This window comes from Oxyura jamaicensis, chromosome W (genome assembly GCF_011077185.1).
Source record: "Oxyura jamaicensis isolate SHBP4307 breed ruddy duck chromosome W, BPBGC_Ojam_1.0, whole genome shotgun sequence".
In the NCBI taxonomy this organism is placed as follows: domain Eukaryota; kingdom Metazoa; phylum Chordata; class Aves; order Anseriformes; family Anatidae; genus Oxyura; species Oxyura jamaicensis.
This window is the reverse complement of record NC_048925.1, coordinates 76,944-91,096: the sequence shown is the minus strand read 5'-3', so window position 1 is coordinate 91,096 and position 14,153 is coordinate 76,944. Positions and strand designations below refer to the sequence as shown.

General features: G+C 39.8%; 2 protein-coding genes across 2 annotated transcripts in view; one reads left to right on the top strand and one right to left on the bottom strand.

Moving 5' to 3' along the window:
- The window catches only part of LOC118155650 (ras GTPase-activating protein 1-like), a 113,386-nt gene that overhangs the window by 27,356 nt on the left and 71,877 nt on the right, over positions 1-14,153 (bottom strand). Inside the window, exon 14 of the mRNA XM_035309034.1 lies at positions 13,072-13,193. Within this exon, the coding sequence (XP_035164925.1) occupies positions 13,072-13,193 (122 nt within the window). The remainder of the gene's footprint in view (positions 1-13,071; positions 13,194-14,153) is intronic.
- LOC118155643 (ras GTPase-activating protein 1-like) overlaps positions 1-14,153 on the top strand; it is a 36,984-nt gene that overhangs the window by 2,720 nt on the left and 20,111 nt on the right. The window contains exons 2-8 of the mRNA XM_035309029.1: positions 394-471; positions 5,513-5,670; positions 5,963-6,039; positions 9,238-9,410; positions 9,598-9,757; positions 9,953-10,095; positions 10,874-10,993. Of these exons, the coding sequence (XP_035164920.1) occupies positions 394-471; positions 5,513-5,670; positions 5,963-6,039; positions 9,238-9,410; positions 9,598-9,757; positions 9,953-10,095; positions 10,874-10,993 (909 nt within the window). The remainder of the gene's footprint in view (positions 1-393; positions 472-5,512; positions 5,671-5,962; positions 6,040-9,237; positions 9,411-9,597; positions 9,758-9,952; positions 10,096-10,873; positions 10,994-14,153) is intronic.

The window sequence follows — 14,153 nt, the reverse complement described above, 5'->3', positions numbered from 1 at the left end:
GACGAGAGAATGATCAGAACAGTTTGACTTGTCAACTGTTATTTTCTCAGAAGCACCCAAGTCTTGCTTCATTTTATATACTGATTTTAATTTAATGTGATATCACTAATTTTGAATATTGGTAAAGGTCACACTGTATATCCATTAGCAATGCTTGATATTTCTAAAAGAGAATCAGTTTTGTAAATACTTTCTTTAGTTTTGCTGAATAAAGATGAATTTCGCTTTAATATTCAAATTTTCATAATTTGAACTACATACGAGTTGTTTTTTTTTCAATCTAAAGAAAACTTCAGATACTTCAATATATTTTTATTTTTTAGACATGTCTGTTCTAGTGCAAGAAGGTGAGTCTGACTTCTTGTTACGCTGTTCTGTGCCTTTCTCTCTTAGGACTGGATGAAGGCTCTGCAGATGTTTTGCAGTTTAAGAAAAAACAATCCAGGGAAATCCAATAAACGTCTACGTCAGGTGAAGCTACATAAATAATGGGGGGGGGGGGAATTGTCTCTTTGTTATAAAATGATGCTGATCTCAGAACTTTACTTTCAACAATAGCAAATCCTGCGCGTACGTACTTTCTTGGAGTTATGCAGTGCCTTTGTTAAACCAACCGGAGTGAATTCCTCTTTGTTAACATAGAATGGCTTGGGTTGGAAGGGACCTTAAAGATCATCTAGTTCCAATCCCCCTGCCACGGGCAGGGATGCCACCCACTAGATCAGATTGCCCAGGGACTCATCCAACCTGGTCTTGAACACCTCCAAGGATGGGGCATCCACTACTTCTCTGGGCAACGTGAAGTGAAGAATTTCCTCCTAACCTCTAATCTAAATCTCCCCTCTTTTAGTTTAAAGCCATTCCCCCTTGTCCTGGCATTGTCTGCATGAGCAAAAAGTTGTTTTCCTTCTTTTTTATGAGCCCCCTTTAGGTATTGAAAAGCTGCAATAAGGTCACCCCAGAGCCTTCTCTTCTTCAGGCTGAACAGCCCCAGCTCTCTCAGCCTTTCTTCAAAGGAGAGGCGCACCAGCCCAGTGGCGTGCTATCAACACAAATCTAAAACACAGCACCATATCAGCTGCTTTGAAGATAATTAACTCCATCCCAGCCAGAGCCAGCACAATCTCCACCACTTATTCCATACATTTGCATCATGCTCAGGTCCCACACTATCCACAATACACCCTCATTAATTACCACCCCCTTCCTGTCCTTTGACATATACACAGATATCATTCCCTTTGTCTATGGGTGGCCTCATTGAAGTGTTTATAAAAAGGACATTGAGTTCATTTAGTCTGTGACTTTGACTCATCTGTTATGGTGGTCACTCAGGACAGGAGAGGCAATGTGTTGCGTCGAGTTATTGGGCACCAAAGCCTGCTCATGTTGGGTTGCTGCTGCACTTGCCTGGCTTCTTCCAAGGCTCATCCTCCATTAGTTTGGGTGGTTCCTGTTACAGTACTTCCTATAACATACAACTCAAATCATGGATTACAGCAGTTTAAATGTATATCCATTACAATCTCCACCCCTTGTCCTTTTGGACTATGCTACAGAGTTTAACACTGCAATGAGCTCCATCCCTTGCCCCTGCTCCAGCATGGATCCTCTGTGGGCTACGGTCCCTTTTGGGGGTCTACCTGCTCTGGCATGGGCTTATGCACAGGCCACAGTCCCTTCACAGGTGTACCCGCTCCAGCGTGGATTTATCCAGTTACTTTGACTTCAGTTCATACACGTATGGTACAGGTGCACTCGACGTTGTTCAGGCCTTGATAGTCCATTGTTAGCCTCCACTCTCCATCCGACCTTCATGCTGGACATATGGGACTACTAAAGGGTGAGCGAGTCTTGCTGAGCACTCCTGGGCTCCCCAGTCAATGAATCAGCTCATGGATGGGAACCAGGCAATCTCGGTGCATTATTGCCACTGATTCACTGTCATAGTAACAATTGGCACCTGCTGTTCTTTGACATGCAGCAACCTCACAACAGAAGAGTTTGGAAAAGGTAGACAGCTGTACAGCTGGGTAGAGCTCTTCTCTGCACCCAGGGCAACCACACCAAAAGCCTGCCAGTACCCTTCTGGGTCCCTGAATTACCCTCAGTAACCTCTCTCCCAAGTTATCCTATCCTATAGGAAGGATGCACAGGGCCTCCAGGCCAGTCACAGTGGAGTGCTTTTGCCACTCATTCCCAGTTAGGCTCACTTTGGCCTCCAATACAGTTAGCTGCTGGGATTCCCCTGTCACTTCAGAAATACAGATGGGTTCTGCCCCTTTATAGCTTGATGGCATTACGGTACACTGTGCACCAGTGTCCACTAGAGCCTTATACTCCTGTGGGTCTGATGTGTGAGGCCATTGAATCCGCACAGACTAATAAACCTGGTTGTCCCTTTCCTCCAACCCATCTGCTCTGGAGAACTGCCCAGTAGAAACTGGAACAGTAATTATCCTGGAAGAACACCCTTTTGTGATTTTTTCCTTGCAACTCACATACCCGTGCTTCTAGTGTCAAGGTAGATTTACCATCCCACTTCCTCTCCTCATTTCCTCCCCGTGGTCACACCTAAAACCACAGGGTGGCATGTGGTGTGCACCCACGATACCCTTTCCCTTGAGCAAAAAAGGCTGATTTCTTTTTTGCTATGATACAGGCCCATAGGGAGGAAGAAAGATTCTCTTCTAAATGCCAGAGTTGGCTGGCCACTACATCCACTGTTGGTGCCTCTGTGTCTCATTATCACCAGAGTACTTGCGTACGATGATGGTGCACTCTGTACAATCTTCTGCTACATGGACCGTGTGCTCTGGACTTCATCTGGGTCTTTGGATACCTGATAATTGTCCAGGTTGCTATAGATCGCCTCCACCATAGCTAATTCACTCAGGTACTGGATACTTCTCTCCATAGTTGTCCACTTGCCTGGGTGACATACAACATCTTCCTTGAAGGGATACCTTTCCTTCATGCCTGACAGGAGTCGCCTATAGAGGCTGAGGGCTTGTGCCTCTTTTCCAATCACTTTGTCAATGGCCCTTTCCCTAGAGAGGGATCCCAGCTGCTTGGCTTCCCCGTGTTCTAATTCCTGGCTACTGGCCCCGTTATCCCAGCACTGGAGCAGCCAGGTGACTCACCTGGACAACGGCTGAAATCTTTTCGCGTATCTCGCAGCAGTTTCTGACTCATAGAATCATAGAATGGCTTGGGTTGGAAGGGACCTTAAAGATCATCTAGTTCCAACCCTCCTGCTCTGGGCAGGGTTGCCAACCACTAGAGCATGCTGCCCAGAGCCGCATCCAGCCTGGCCTTGAATGTCTCCAGGGATGAGGCATCCACAACCTCTCTGGGCAACCTGTTCCAGTGCCTCACCACCCTCTGAGTGAAGAATTTCCTCCTAACCTCTAATCTAAATCTCCCCTCTTTTAGTTTAAAGCCCTTCCCCCTTGTCCTATCATTATCTGACCAGGTAAAAAGTTGTTCTCCATCTTTTATATGAGCCCCCTTTAAGTACTGAAAGGCTGCAATGACGTCTCCCCGGAGCCTTCTCTTCTTCAGGCTGAACAGCCCCAGTTCTCTCAGCCTTTCTTCATAGCAGAGGTGCTCCAGCCCTTTGATCATCTTTGTGGCCCTCCTCTGGACCCTCTCTAACAGGTCCACATCCTAGTGCTGGGGGTCCCAGACCCGGACACAGTATTCCAAGCGGGACCTCACAAGGGCAGAGTAGAGGGGGACAATCGCCTCCCTCAACCAGCTGGCCATGCCTCTGTTGATGCAGCCCAGGATGCAGTTGGCCTTCTGGGCTGCAAGCGTGCACTGCTGGCTCATGTCAAGCTTTTTGTCCACCACAACTCCCAAGTCCTTCTCTGCAGGGCTGCTCTCAATGTGTTCTTCTCCCAGTCTGTACTCACGTCCGGGTTTCCCCCGACCCAGGTACAGCACCTTGCACTTGGCCTTGTTGAACCTCATTAGGTTCATGTGGACCCACTTCTCAAGCTTGTCCAGGTCCCTTTGGATGGCATCCCTTCCTTCTGTTGTATCTCACTCCATCATAGAAGACCACCAGATTGGTAAGGCATGATTTGCCCTTGGTGAAGCCATGCTGGCTGTCTCGGATCACCTCCTTGTCCTGCACGTGCCTTGACATTGCTTCCAGGAGGATCTGTTCCATGATCTTTCCAGGCATGGAGGTGAGGCTCACCAGTCTGTAGTTCCCTGGGTCTTCCTTTCTACCCTTTTCCAAAATGGGAGTGATGTTTCCCTTTTTCCAGTCACCAGGGACTTTGCCTGACTGCCAGGACTTTTCAAATATGATGGAGAGAGGCTTGTCAACTACATCAGCCAGTTCCCTCAGGACCCTGGGATGCATGTCATCGGGCCCCACAGATTTGTACCTGTTCAGACTCATCAGGTGGTCTTGAACCTGCTCTTTGCTTTCATTGGGAGGGACTTTGCTCCCCCAACCCTCACCTAGAGGTTCAGGGATTCAAGAGATGTGGGAAGCCTGACTGGCAGTGAAGACTGAAGCAAAGGACTCGTTTATGATTTCTGTCTCATCCCCTTCCTGTTCTTGCAGTTGCTCTGCTGCAGTGCAGGCTGTCTCTTCTGATTCTTCATCCTGCTCCCTCTCAGAAGGAGCTTTTTCCTCCCCTGCTAACTGAGTTAACCTCCACTTCCATTGTTTCTTCCATTGTTTCTTCTAGACTATAGGAGCAACTGTTATAGTTGAGGGTTAAATCACTGGCTTAGCCAGTATGCATTTATAAGTCTTCAGATCCAGAGACCCTCTCGAGCCCTTCAAGCAAGTGCCAGAAGATCAGTAGGGGTAGGCCAGGTCCCAGCACAATGCCAAAAAATTGTGCCTCTGATATATAGGCATCCTTTCTTCAAGCATTCTGTCACTTCAACAAGATTCCATGCCTCTTGAGGTTTCAAGGTTTCAAGCCCTATGCCATTGGGGGGGGGGGGGTATTCTTCAGAAAGGGAAGCAGATGCTACGTGAATTAGTTTGTTTGCACGTTCTCCAAAGTATAAAGGAAAATAAGTCTCCAGTGTTTCACAGAGTGGTTTAAGTTGGAAGGGACCTATGGACGTCATTTGGTCCGTGTCTGCTAAACAGTGCTAAGTTTATGTCGTAATCTGTTTTCTAAGGGACTTTAAGGAAACTTTATTCTGAATTGTTATATGAAGATCTTTTCAATGTTTCTTGAACTGTCCTTTGAAACGTCTGTTACTAAATATTTGAATTTAAATGGAATGTTGACCCTTTCAAGTGTGATATTTCCTGTATTTGTCTAATTTGACTTGAGCTGATATTAGTAGATGTCAGATTAATCTATGAACTGTATGCAATTCAGAAGTTTGTAAAATAAAAGACTGCTTAAAACATTTAATGTAAGTGATTTCAGAGATTGCTTTTCATTTTCTGGAAATTTTCTGGAAATTGTTTGTTTGTTTATTTGTTTGTTTTATTTATTTAGAAATAATTTTTGTGTATTTTCTTTAGGTCAGCAGTCTTATTTTGCATGTAGAAGAAGCTCATACACTCCCAGTAAAACATTTTACTAATCCGTATTGTAACATCTACCTGAACAGTGTCCAGGTAGCAAAAACACATATCAGGGAAGGGCAGAACCCCGTATGGTCAGAAGAATTTGTCTTTGAGTAAGTCTTTCCTGTTGAATTCCTGAATTTCACTCAAATGCAGTGCAGCTTTCAAGATTCTTTACACTCTACTGTTTTTCATAAGCTTTTTTAAAAATACTGCATGCATGGCTGTATAGCTGCTATCTTTCAGTCACAAATGCATGGGTAGAATTTTATGTATGCAACTAAATATCTTTGTTAATATAAATGTCTTGCTGATCATGAGAACTCAGGTTTAAATAACTTTTAGAATAAGATTAAAAGTTGGAGAAGTATAATATTAATTAAGGCTTTCTGTCTTTTCTCCTAGTGATCTTTCATCTGATATTAATAGATTTGAGATAAGTCTTAGTAACAAAACAAAGAAAAGTAAAGATCCAGATATATGTAAGTATTTTTCTGTAAATGAAGAATATGTATTGCAAAAATGGATACTGTGTGCAATTTTCATTGCTCTTTTCAAATATGGTTACAAAGCAATTAAGTATGTTCTGTGGTTACCATACAGCTGTATATTTTGTTTTGAATATGTTACTGACTGCATTTATTTTTGCACAATAACTTGCATATTTTTAGTAGTAAAATGCACAATAATCCAATTCTGTATATCTGATGGCTTTTGTAGCTCTATTCCAGAATACCTATTCTGCTATACTGTGACAGTGTTTACAAAAATATCCAAAAACAAGAGAAAAGAGAAGCCGTCAAAATTAATCTGCCCTATAAGATGTAAATTTTCACTAAGTTAATCTGTTTCAAACCTTACTGTGTAGAATTTGTTGTCCTTTTTCAGACTTTGTTGCTTCCAGTCAGAAAGAGGGAGGAAAGGTAGTACTTTCCTTACTTAAAAACAAACAAAAAATCCAACTCAGCAGTCTATAGAACAAAAGTTGTCTCAGTCCTATGTCGTATCCCCACCTTGGTTCTACGTCATCTTGTGTACCTTCCATGTACCACTCTTGAGCTTATAAATAAAGTTACCTCAGTATCATCACTTTGAATCAAAAAGGATGGTGTTTCCTTCTGCCTCTTAAAGATGTTCCCAAGAATTTACTTTCCTCCTGTTGTCTATACAGCTTCTTCAGTTGTTTTGTTTCTATTCTTCTATTCCAACAAACTCTTAAAAAGATGTTAAGACTTACCAGCTTTCAAGAAGAAAAAAAAAAGCTTTCTCAACCACACAATGTGTTTTTTTAGGCTTTCTTTTATTCAAGGTATTGTGTAACTTCAACCCTTTACTTTCTCTCTTGTTGCCTGCAGTGCAGACACCTCTCCCTTCCAAGATTTTTTCCAAGTGCTTTTATTTTCTTTTTTGTGCTAATGTTAATAATTTAAAATATTCTGATTCTTGGATCAAGATTGTTGTATATAGTTCTTAACTGTGCTTGGAGAGAAGGGATCAACTACTGATGTTTTTCTGAACATTTATTTTTCTATTTGTAATGTGCAAAGTGTAAATGTCCTTAAATTTTCAACTACTGGCAGTCTCTTAATGAATGTAACCTAATGATTCAACATAATTTGCTAAGTAGGAGAAAGTGTTCCTTTAAAGTCTTTGAATATAAATTATAACTACTATTCTGCAATCCATATATCAATATTTCTGTTTTGATTTTTTAAGATCAAAGCAAGATCATAGGATTTGTATTATCGCTAGTAAGTATACTATATAACCACGGGAAAAATTAAATCATCAGATTATTCTAAATTGTGTATCATTTCACTATTCCTGTGAATGAGATACATGACTTATACGTGCAAGCAAAACAGGAAGGAAGTGCATTGCTCTGTTGTGGACACGAGCTTTGCTCTGAAGAAATATTCTGGGAAAGTCATTTTTTTTTTTAATCTGGTCTAAAGACAGTCCTATCCACACTTGTGATAAGTAGCAGATAATGAATTTGTTTACCCGCTACTCGACTGACTTGAATGTGTTACCTTATCAGTACATGGACTCCAAAGAATATGAAATATGAAGAGTCTATTATAAATGTGATGTTATTCTGTTCCATTATCTGATTATGCAAACGATGTCTCAACATATATCGTAGAATCGTGACAGTGGAAAGTCTACTAGAATTGTTCGTTTCTGCAAGGCTTTGTAGAAAAGTGAAAAATAAATGTGATGTGGTTGGTGTGAGGTGTTATGGGTTTTTTGGTTGTTCTTTGGGGGGGGGGTGTTGTATGGTATGTGTTTTTCCATTATTATTTAATTTTGTATTTATTTTTATGTGAGGGACTTCAGTAAAAGTAGATCACATTATGAGACGCAGAAAAAGGGTGCTTGCTTGGAACTTCCAGACAGTCTAACATGGCTAAATGACAGGCTAAATGTGGAACACAAACTATGTATCCCCTCTTGAAACACTGTGGGTATTTCATAGGTAGAATGTTGTCTCTGCAAGCTTTGTCTCTGGACCCTTTCCATGTGAAATAACTCAGTTCAGGAGAGCAGGTGCTTATTTTAGAATGGTCAGTGATCTGACTGCTGCAGCTTACTACTTAGCTGTCAGAGCAGACTTTCAGTTATGGTTGAATAGGCTTATGCAGGTTATTGCTTGGTAACTTTAGGTACCAACACCACAAAAAAAAAAAAAAAAAGTGAATTAAAGATTTTGTCATTCTTGGGTTGATTTCTGTCATTATTTGGGCAGTAAGCTGTCTGGGAATGCTTTTTTATATGTCTTGCCTACACTGTTACAGCCTTAACCTGGGATTTCCAAAGTATTAAAGAAATACATATGGCAACATTTGGGAAAAATGTAGTAATGCTAATAATAAATAAGTTAAAATAGTAACAAAGTGGTTCAAGATCAGAACTGATGGAAGTATGAGCCCAAGGCTTTAAAGAATGCAGTGCATTCTAATCACACTACCTGTTTTAATTTTCTGATTTCTGCCTAGGTTTGTTAGGTAGTTTTGTGTTGTTTGGCTTTTTGTGGGGGTGTTTTGTGTTTACTTTTTCCACTATTTGGGTGTTACAAAGAAAACTATATTAATATCTGTTGCATTTAGGAATGTATGTGTATACATTATTTACAACATGTTTTATATATTGCACTCTACAGGTACCTGAAGGGAGGCTGTAGCGAGGTGGCGGTTGGTCTATTCTCCCACGTGCCTGGTGACAGGACGAGGGGGAATGGGCTCAAGTTGCACCAGGGGAGGTTTAGGTTGGATATTAGGAAGAACTTTACTGAACGGGTTGTTAGTCACTGGAATAGGCTGCCCAGGGAAGTGGTCGAGTCACCATCCCTGGAGGTCTTTAAAAGATGTTTAGATGTAGAGCTTAGGGATATGGTTTAGTGGAAGATTTGTTAGCGTTAGGTCAGAGGTTGGACTCGGTGATCTTGGAGGTCTCTTCCAACCTAGACTATTCTGTGATTCTGTGATATTTCATCTTCAGTTTACAAGAGTGCTAAATCATCTAAGGGATAATCTGTTAATATATTTGATGGCACAAATTTTGATTACTTTATTAATACTCTTTTGATGAAACAAGATGATGTGCTGAAAATAAACTTTATAATTCAATTCTATCACTGTTTGCTGAAAATAACCTACTTAATGCTTTTTTTCCTGAAGTGTTTATGCGTTGCCAATTAAGCCGATTACAGAAAGGACATGCAACAGATGAGTGGTTTCAACTCAGTTCCCATATACCACTAAAGGGTATTGAGCCAGGATCTTTGCGTGTTCGAGTACGATATTCTATGGAGAAGATCATGCCAGAAGAGGAGTATAGTGAGTTTAAAGAGGTATTAAGTTTGTTTTCCCAGTTTATGTCAAAATTAATTTTCTCTGTTTGAGAGAGATTTCAGTAACACTAATATACATTAAGTAGTATTTGTAGTGATATCTGTATGTCACTATAGTTGTATAATATCCATTTTTCCAAAGCTGTTATGTTAGAAGTTTCTGAACATTATTTTGTTTTTCTTTCAGCTCATACTTCAGAAAGAGTTGCATGTAGTCTATGCCTTATCACATGTTTGTGGACAGAATAGAACACTCTTGGCTGGCATTTTATTGAAGATTTTTCTTCATGAAAAGCTTGAGTCACTATTGTTACGAACACTAAATGACAAGGAAATAAGCATGGAAGGTACTGTACTAATTACACTAACATTTACTGGAACTCTGGGGAGGGAAGGGCTCCCATGTCTTCATTTCTGTTTCCTCCATTAACTAAGGGGCATATCAAACTGAACACAACATACTTTTCCTCTGCTTTTTTTGTCTCCTTTTCTCAACTTTTCAGTTTCATCTTATTTTTTTTCTCTTTTCTTTATTTTTCCAGATGAAGCTACTACTTTGTTTCGTGCCACCACTTTAGCAAGTACACTTATGGAGCAGTATATGAAAGCCACAGCAACACGTTTTGTTCACCATGCACTGAAAGACTGTATATTAAAGATAATGGAGAGCAAGCAGTCCTGTGAGGTGATATCTTTAAATATGTGTTGATTTTTTTTTGTTTTGGTTTTACATTTTGATTTGTTAAAATGATCTACTAGTTATGTTTTGTTTGTTTGTTTTGGAAGCATTTATTAATCCTTCAGAAGTAATTTCACTTATATAAGTAATACAGGAACTGAAATAATTATGGGATTTTTTAAAATATTGGCTTGAACAATGTTCATAATATCACTTTTAAATAAGTTTAACTCAAATCTATTTAAATTATGTATTCTTTAGCAATTGTAGGTTATTTTCTAATAGTTACTGAATGGCCTAATGTAAATAACTTGTGGTAAGCTCCAGATAGTCTAGAAGTCAATGTCGGATCGTAGTTTTATTTTAAAACTCCCTTATATTAACACCTTGTTGTAGATCCTGTCTTTTTTTTTTTTTTTAAACTATACTCCTAGCTTCTGTTTCAGTTCAACTTAATTATGGAAAGGATGAGGGGTCCTCAGAAGATTGGATTAAAAGATATGAAAATATATGTAGTTTATAAAAATAAAAGTAGTTATGGATAGTGTTAAATGTCTATGCTTTTAGAAGCATAGTGCGCTAGAACTTAAAAGCATTGCTTTTTCACACTAGTTTCCTTGCTTGCCCTTGAAGTAGATTTGTAAGCCCTGTAGAAGTCTGAAATTCGTACAGAAATATAAAATTTAATTTAGTTTGAAAAAGTATTCATTGTGTAATGTTGTCAAGTTATATATGAAGCTCTATTCAAGAGAAGAAACTTAGTCTTTTTGTCTTTTCGTTTTAGTTAAATCCCTCAAAATTAGAAAAAAATGAAGATATAAACACTAATTTGGCACATCTACTCAGTATACTTTCAGAATTGGTGGAAAAAATATTCATGGCTGCAGAGATACTACCTCCGTAAGTTTGTGATCTTGTGTTCAAATTTGTACTTGAAAATTCTTGTTTGTGAGAGTTAAATTGCACCATAAAGTGGTGTTCTTATTGGTTCATCTTATTCTAATCAGTCCTACGACTAACCTACACAGTCTCCAATGGAGGCATGGGTTTGTATCCCACTCCTAACACCTTAAACTAAGACAGGGGAGATTTAGGTTAGATATTAGGAGGAAGTTTTTCACTCAGAGGGTGGTGAGGCACTGGAACAGGTTGCCCAGAGAGGTTGTGGATGCCCCATCCCTGGAGGCATTCAAGGCCAGGCTGGATGCGGCTCTGGGCAGCCTGCTCTAGTGGTTGGCAACCCTGCCCAGAGCAGGGGCATTGAAACTAGATGATCTTTAAGGTCCCTTCCAACCCAAGCCATTCTATGATTCTATGATACTTTAGAACTGTTACATGAGCAGAGGAATATAGGCAGGAAAAAAAACTAACCATAGATAGAACTAGTTAGCAGACAGTTGTACATATTTAAGCTGGTTACCAATTCTTTCTAGTCCTACTCTGTGAAAGATATGGAATTAATAATAGCATTAAAAATACAAATGGGTGGTGGTAGAATGACACCCTGCTGTGCTTACTTATGTCTATCAGGGAAATACACAGGTTATTATGTTCCTTTTTTAAAAAAAATAAAATAAAAAAGAAAGAAAGCTAAAATAACTTGTCTTCATAGTTTAGACTCCAACTGCCAAATAAAAAGTGCATAACACTATGTTTTCTTTCCCTATAATTAGCTTTTAATCAAAATGCTTAATTTTGCAATGTGTACTGAGTCTGGCTGGGATGGAGTTAATTTTCTTCATAGTAGCCTTATGGTGCTGTGTTTTGGATTTTTGACTAAAACAGTGTTGACAACACACCAGTACTTTGGCTACTGCTGAGCAATGTTTGCACATTGTCCGTGTTTCCTTCTTTTTCCTCCTCTTTACCACTCTGCTGTGAGTCAGAAATGAGTAGGCTGGGGGTGCACAAGAGTTTGGGACAGCTGACCAAAACTGAAATGGGATATTTCATACCATATGATGTCATGCTCAGCAATAAAAGCTTGGAGGAAAAGGAAGAGGAAGGAGTTGGCATTTGCAGTTAGGAGTTGGCATTTGTCTTCCCAGTTGGCTGTTGACTGGGGTCAACTCACTGCAGTCCTTTTTGGCACCCAACATGAGGCTCAAGAGGTTAGAGGAGATGATAGATTTGATCAGTGCATGCTAGACTGAATTTATAGTTGTTAATGCTGTTTAGCTATTACTTGGAAAGTTGTTACTTGTTGCTGGTCACAGTGTTGCTTTGTCTGTTCTGGACACTAGTTTATTTGTTCCTTCATGTGCTCTGTGGCTTCCTCCCTCTCTTGCTGTATGTCAAATTCCAAGAGCTCTTAATAGCTGATTTTGGCTCTTGCAGTTTGCTGCGCTGTTTATCACTACTTTTTTTTTTTCCTTTTTTTTTTTTCCTTTTTTTTTTTTTTACTGGGAGAGATATTTAAAAAAAAACTGGCCTTGAGCCTGGTATTCAGGCACTGCATTGCTGATATCCCAGTACTCAACAATCTTGTGGAGACAACTAACAATTGCACCTTCCTCCTCTTCTCCTCTGGGAGCCACTTGGGGAAAATGAAGAATGGCAACTCCCTTTCTCCTTTAAGGTAGATGTGTCCTCTGCCAGGCTGCAATGGCTCTTGAGTTTCTGGACCATCCTTGGATAACCGGATTGTTTATAATGGTGTGTACTGTGAATCTAATTCCAGCTACCCAAAAGGTTAACTAGAGGTTAAAGGTGTTTTTGTTTTGTATTGTTTTGTTTTGTTTTTTTTTAATTAGAAGTTAAACTAAAAACTAAACGTTTTTTTAATTAGAGTTAAAGGGTTTTGGTTTATTATTTGTATGGTCCTTTGGGGACACAGGAGTTGGATTTGAACATCCTCATGGGTCTATTCCAACTCACGCATTCTATGATTCGGAGATTCTATGATTTAACTATGATTTGGGAATGCCACAGAAGCACTTGAGTCATGGGTCACAAGACATGTGGGAGAATTTGGACAGGTACCTAGAGTGATTAGTAATCCCACCCCCCAATGGCGTATTCCGGTAGATGTTACAATACAGATTAGTAAAATGTTTTACTGGGAGTGTATGAGCTTCTTCTACATGCAAAATAAGACTGCTGACCTAAAGAAAATACACAAAAATTATTTCTAAATAAATAAAACAAACAAATAAACAAACAAACAATTTCCAGAAAATTTCCAGAAAATGAAAAGCAATCTCTGAAATCACTTACATTAAATGTTTTAAGCAGTCTTTTATTTTACAAACTTCTGAATTGCATACAGTTCATAGATTAATCTGACATCTACTAATATCAGCTCAAGTCAAATTAGACAAATACAGGAAATATCACACTTGAAAGGGTCAACATTCCATTTAAATTCAAATATTTAGTAACAGACGTTTCAAAGGACAGTTCAAGAAACATTGAAAAGATCTTCATATAACAATTCAGAATAAAGTTTCCTTAAAGTCCCTTAGAAAACAGATTACGACATAAACTTAGCACTGTTTAGCAGACACGGACCAAATGACGTCCATAGGTCCCTTCCAACTTAAACCACTCTGTGAAACACTGGAGACTTATTTTCCTTTATACTTTGGAGAACGTGCAAACAAACTAATTCACGTAGCATCTGCTTCCCTTTCTGAAGAATACCCCCCCCCCCCCAATGGCATAGGGCTTGAAACCTTGAAACCTCAAGAGGCATGGAATCTTGTTGAAGTGACAGAATGCTTGAAGAAAGGATGCCTATATATCAGAGGCACAATTTTTTGGCATTGTGCTGGGACCTGGCCTACCCCTACTGATCTTCTGGCACTTGCTTGAAGGGCTCGAGAGGGTCTCTGGATCTGAAGACTTATAAATGCATACTGGCTAAGCCAGTGATTTAACCCTCAACTATAACAGTTGCTCCTATAGTCTAGAAGAAACAATGGAAGAAACAATGGAAGTGGAGGTTAACTCAGTTAGCAGGGGAGGAAAAAGCTCCTTCTGAGAGGGAGCAGGATGAAGAATCAGAAGAGACAGCCTGCACTGCAGCAGAGCAACTGCAAGAACAGGAAGGGGATGAGACAGAA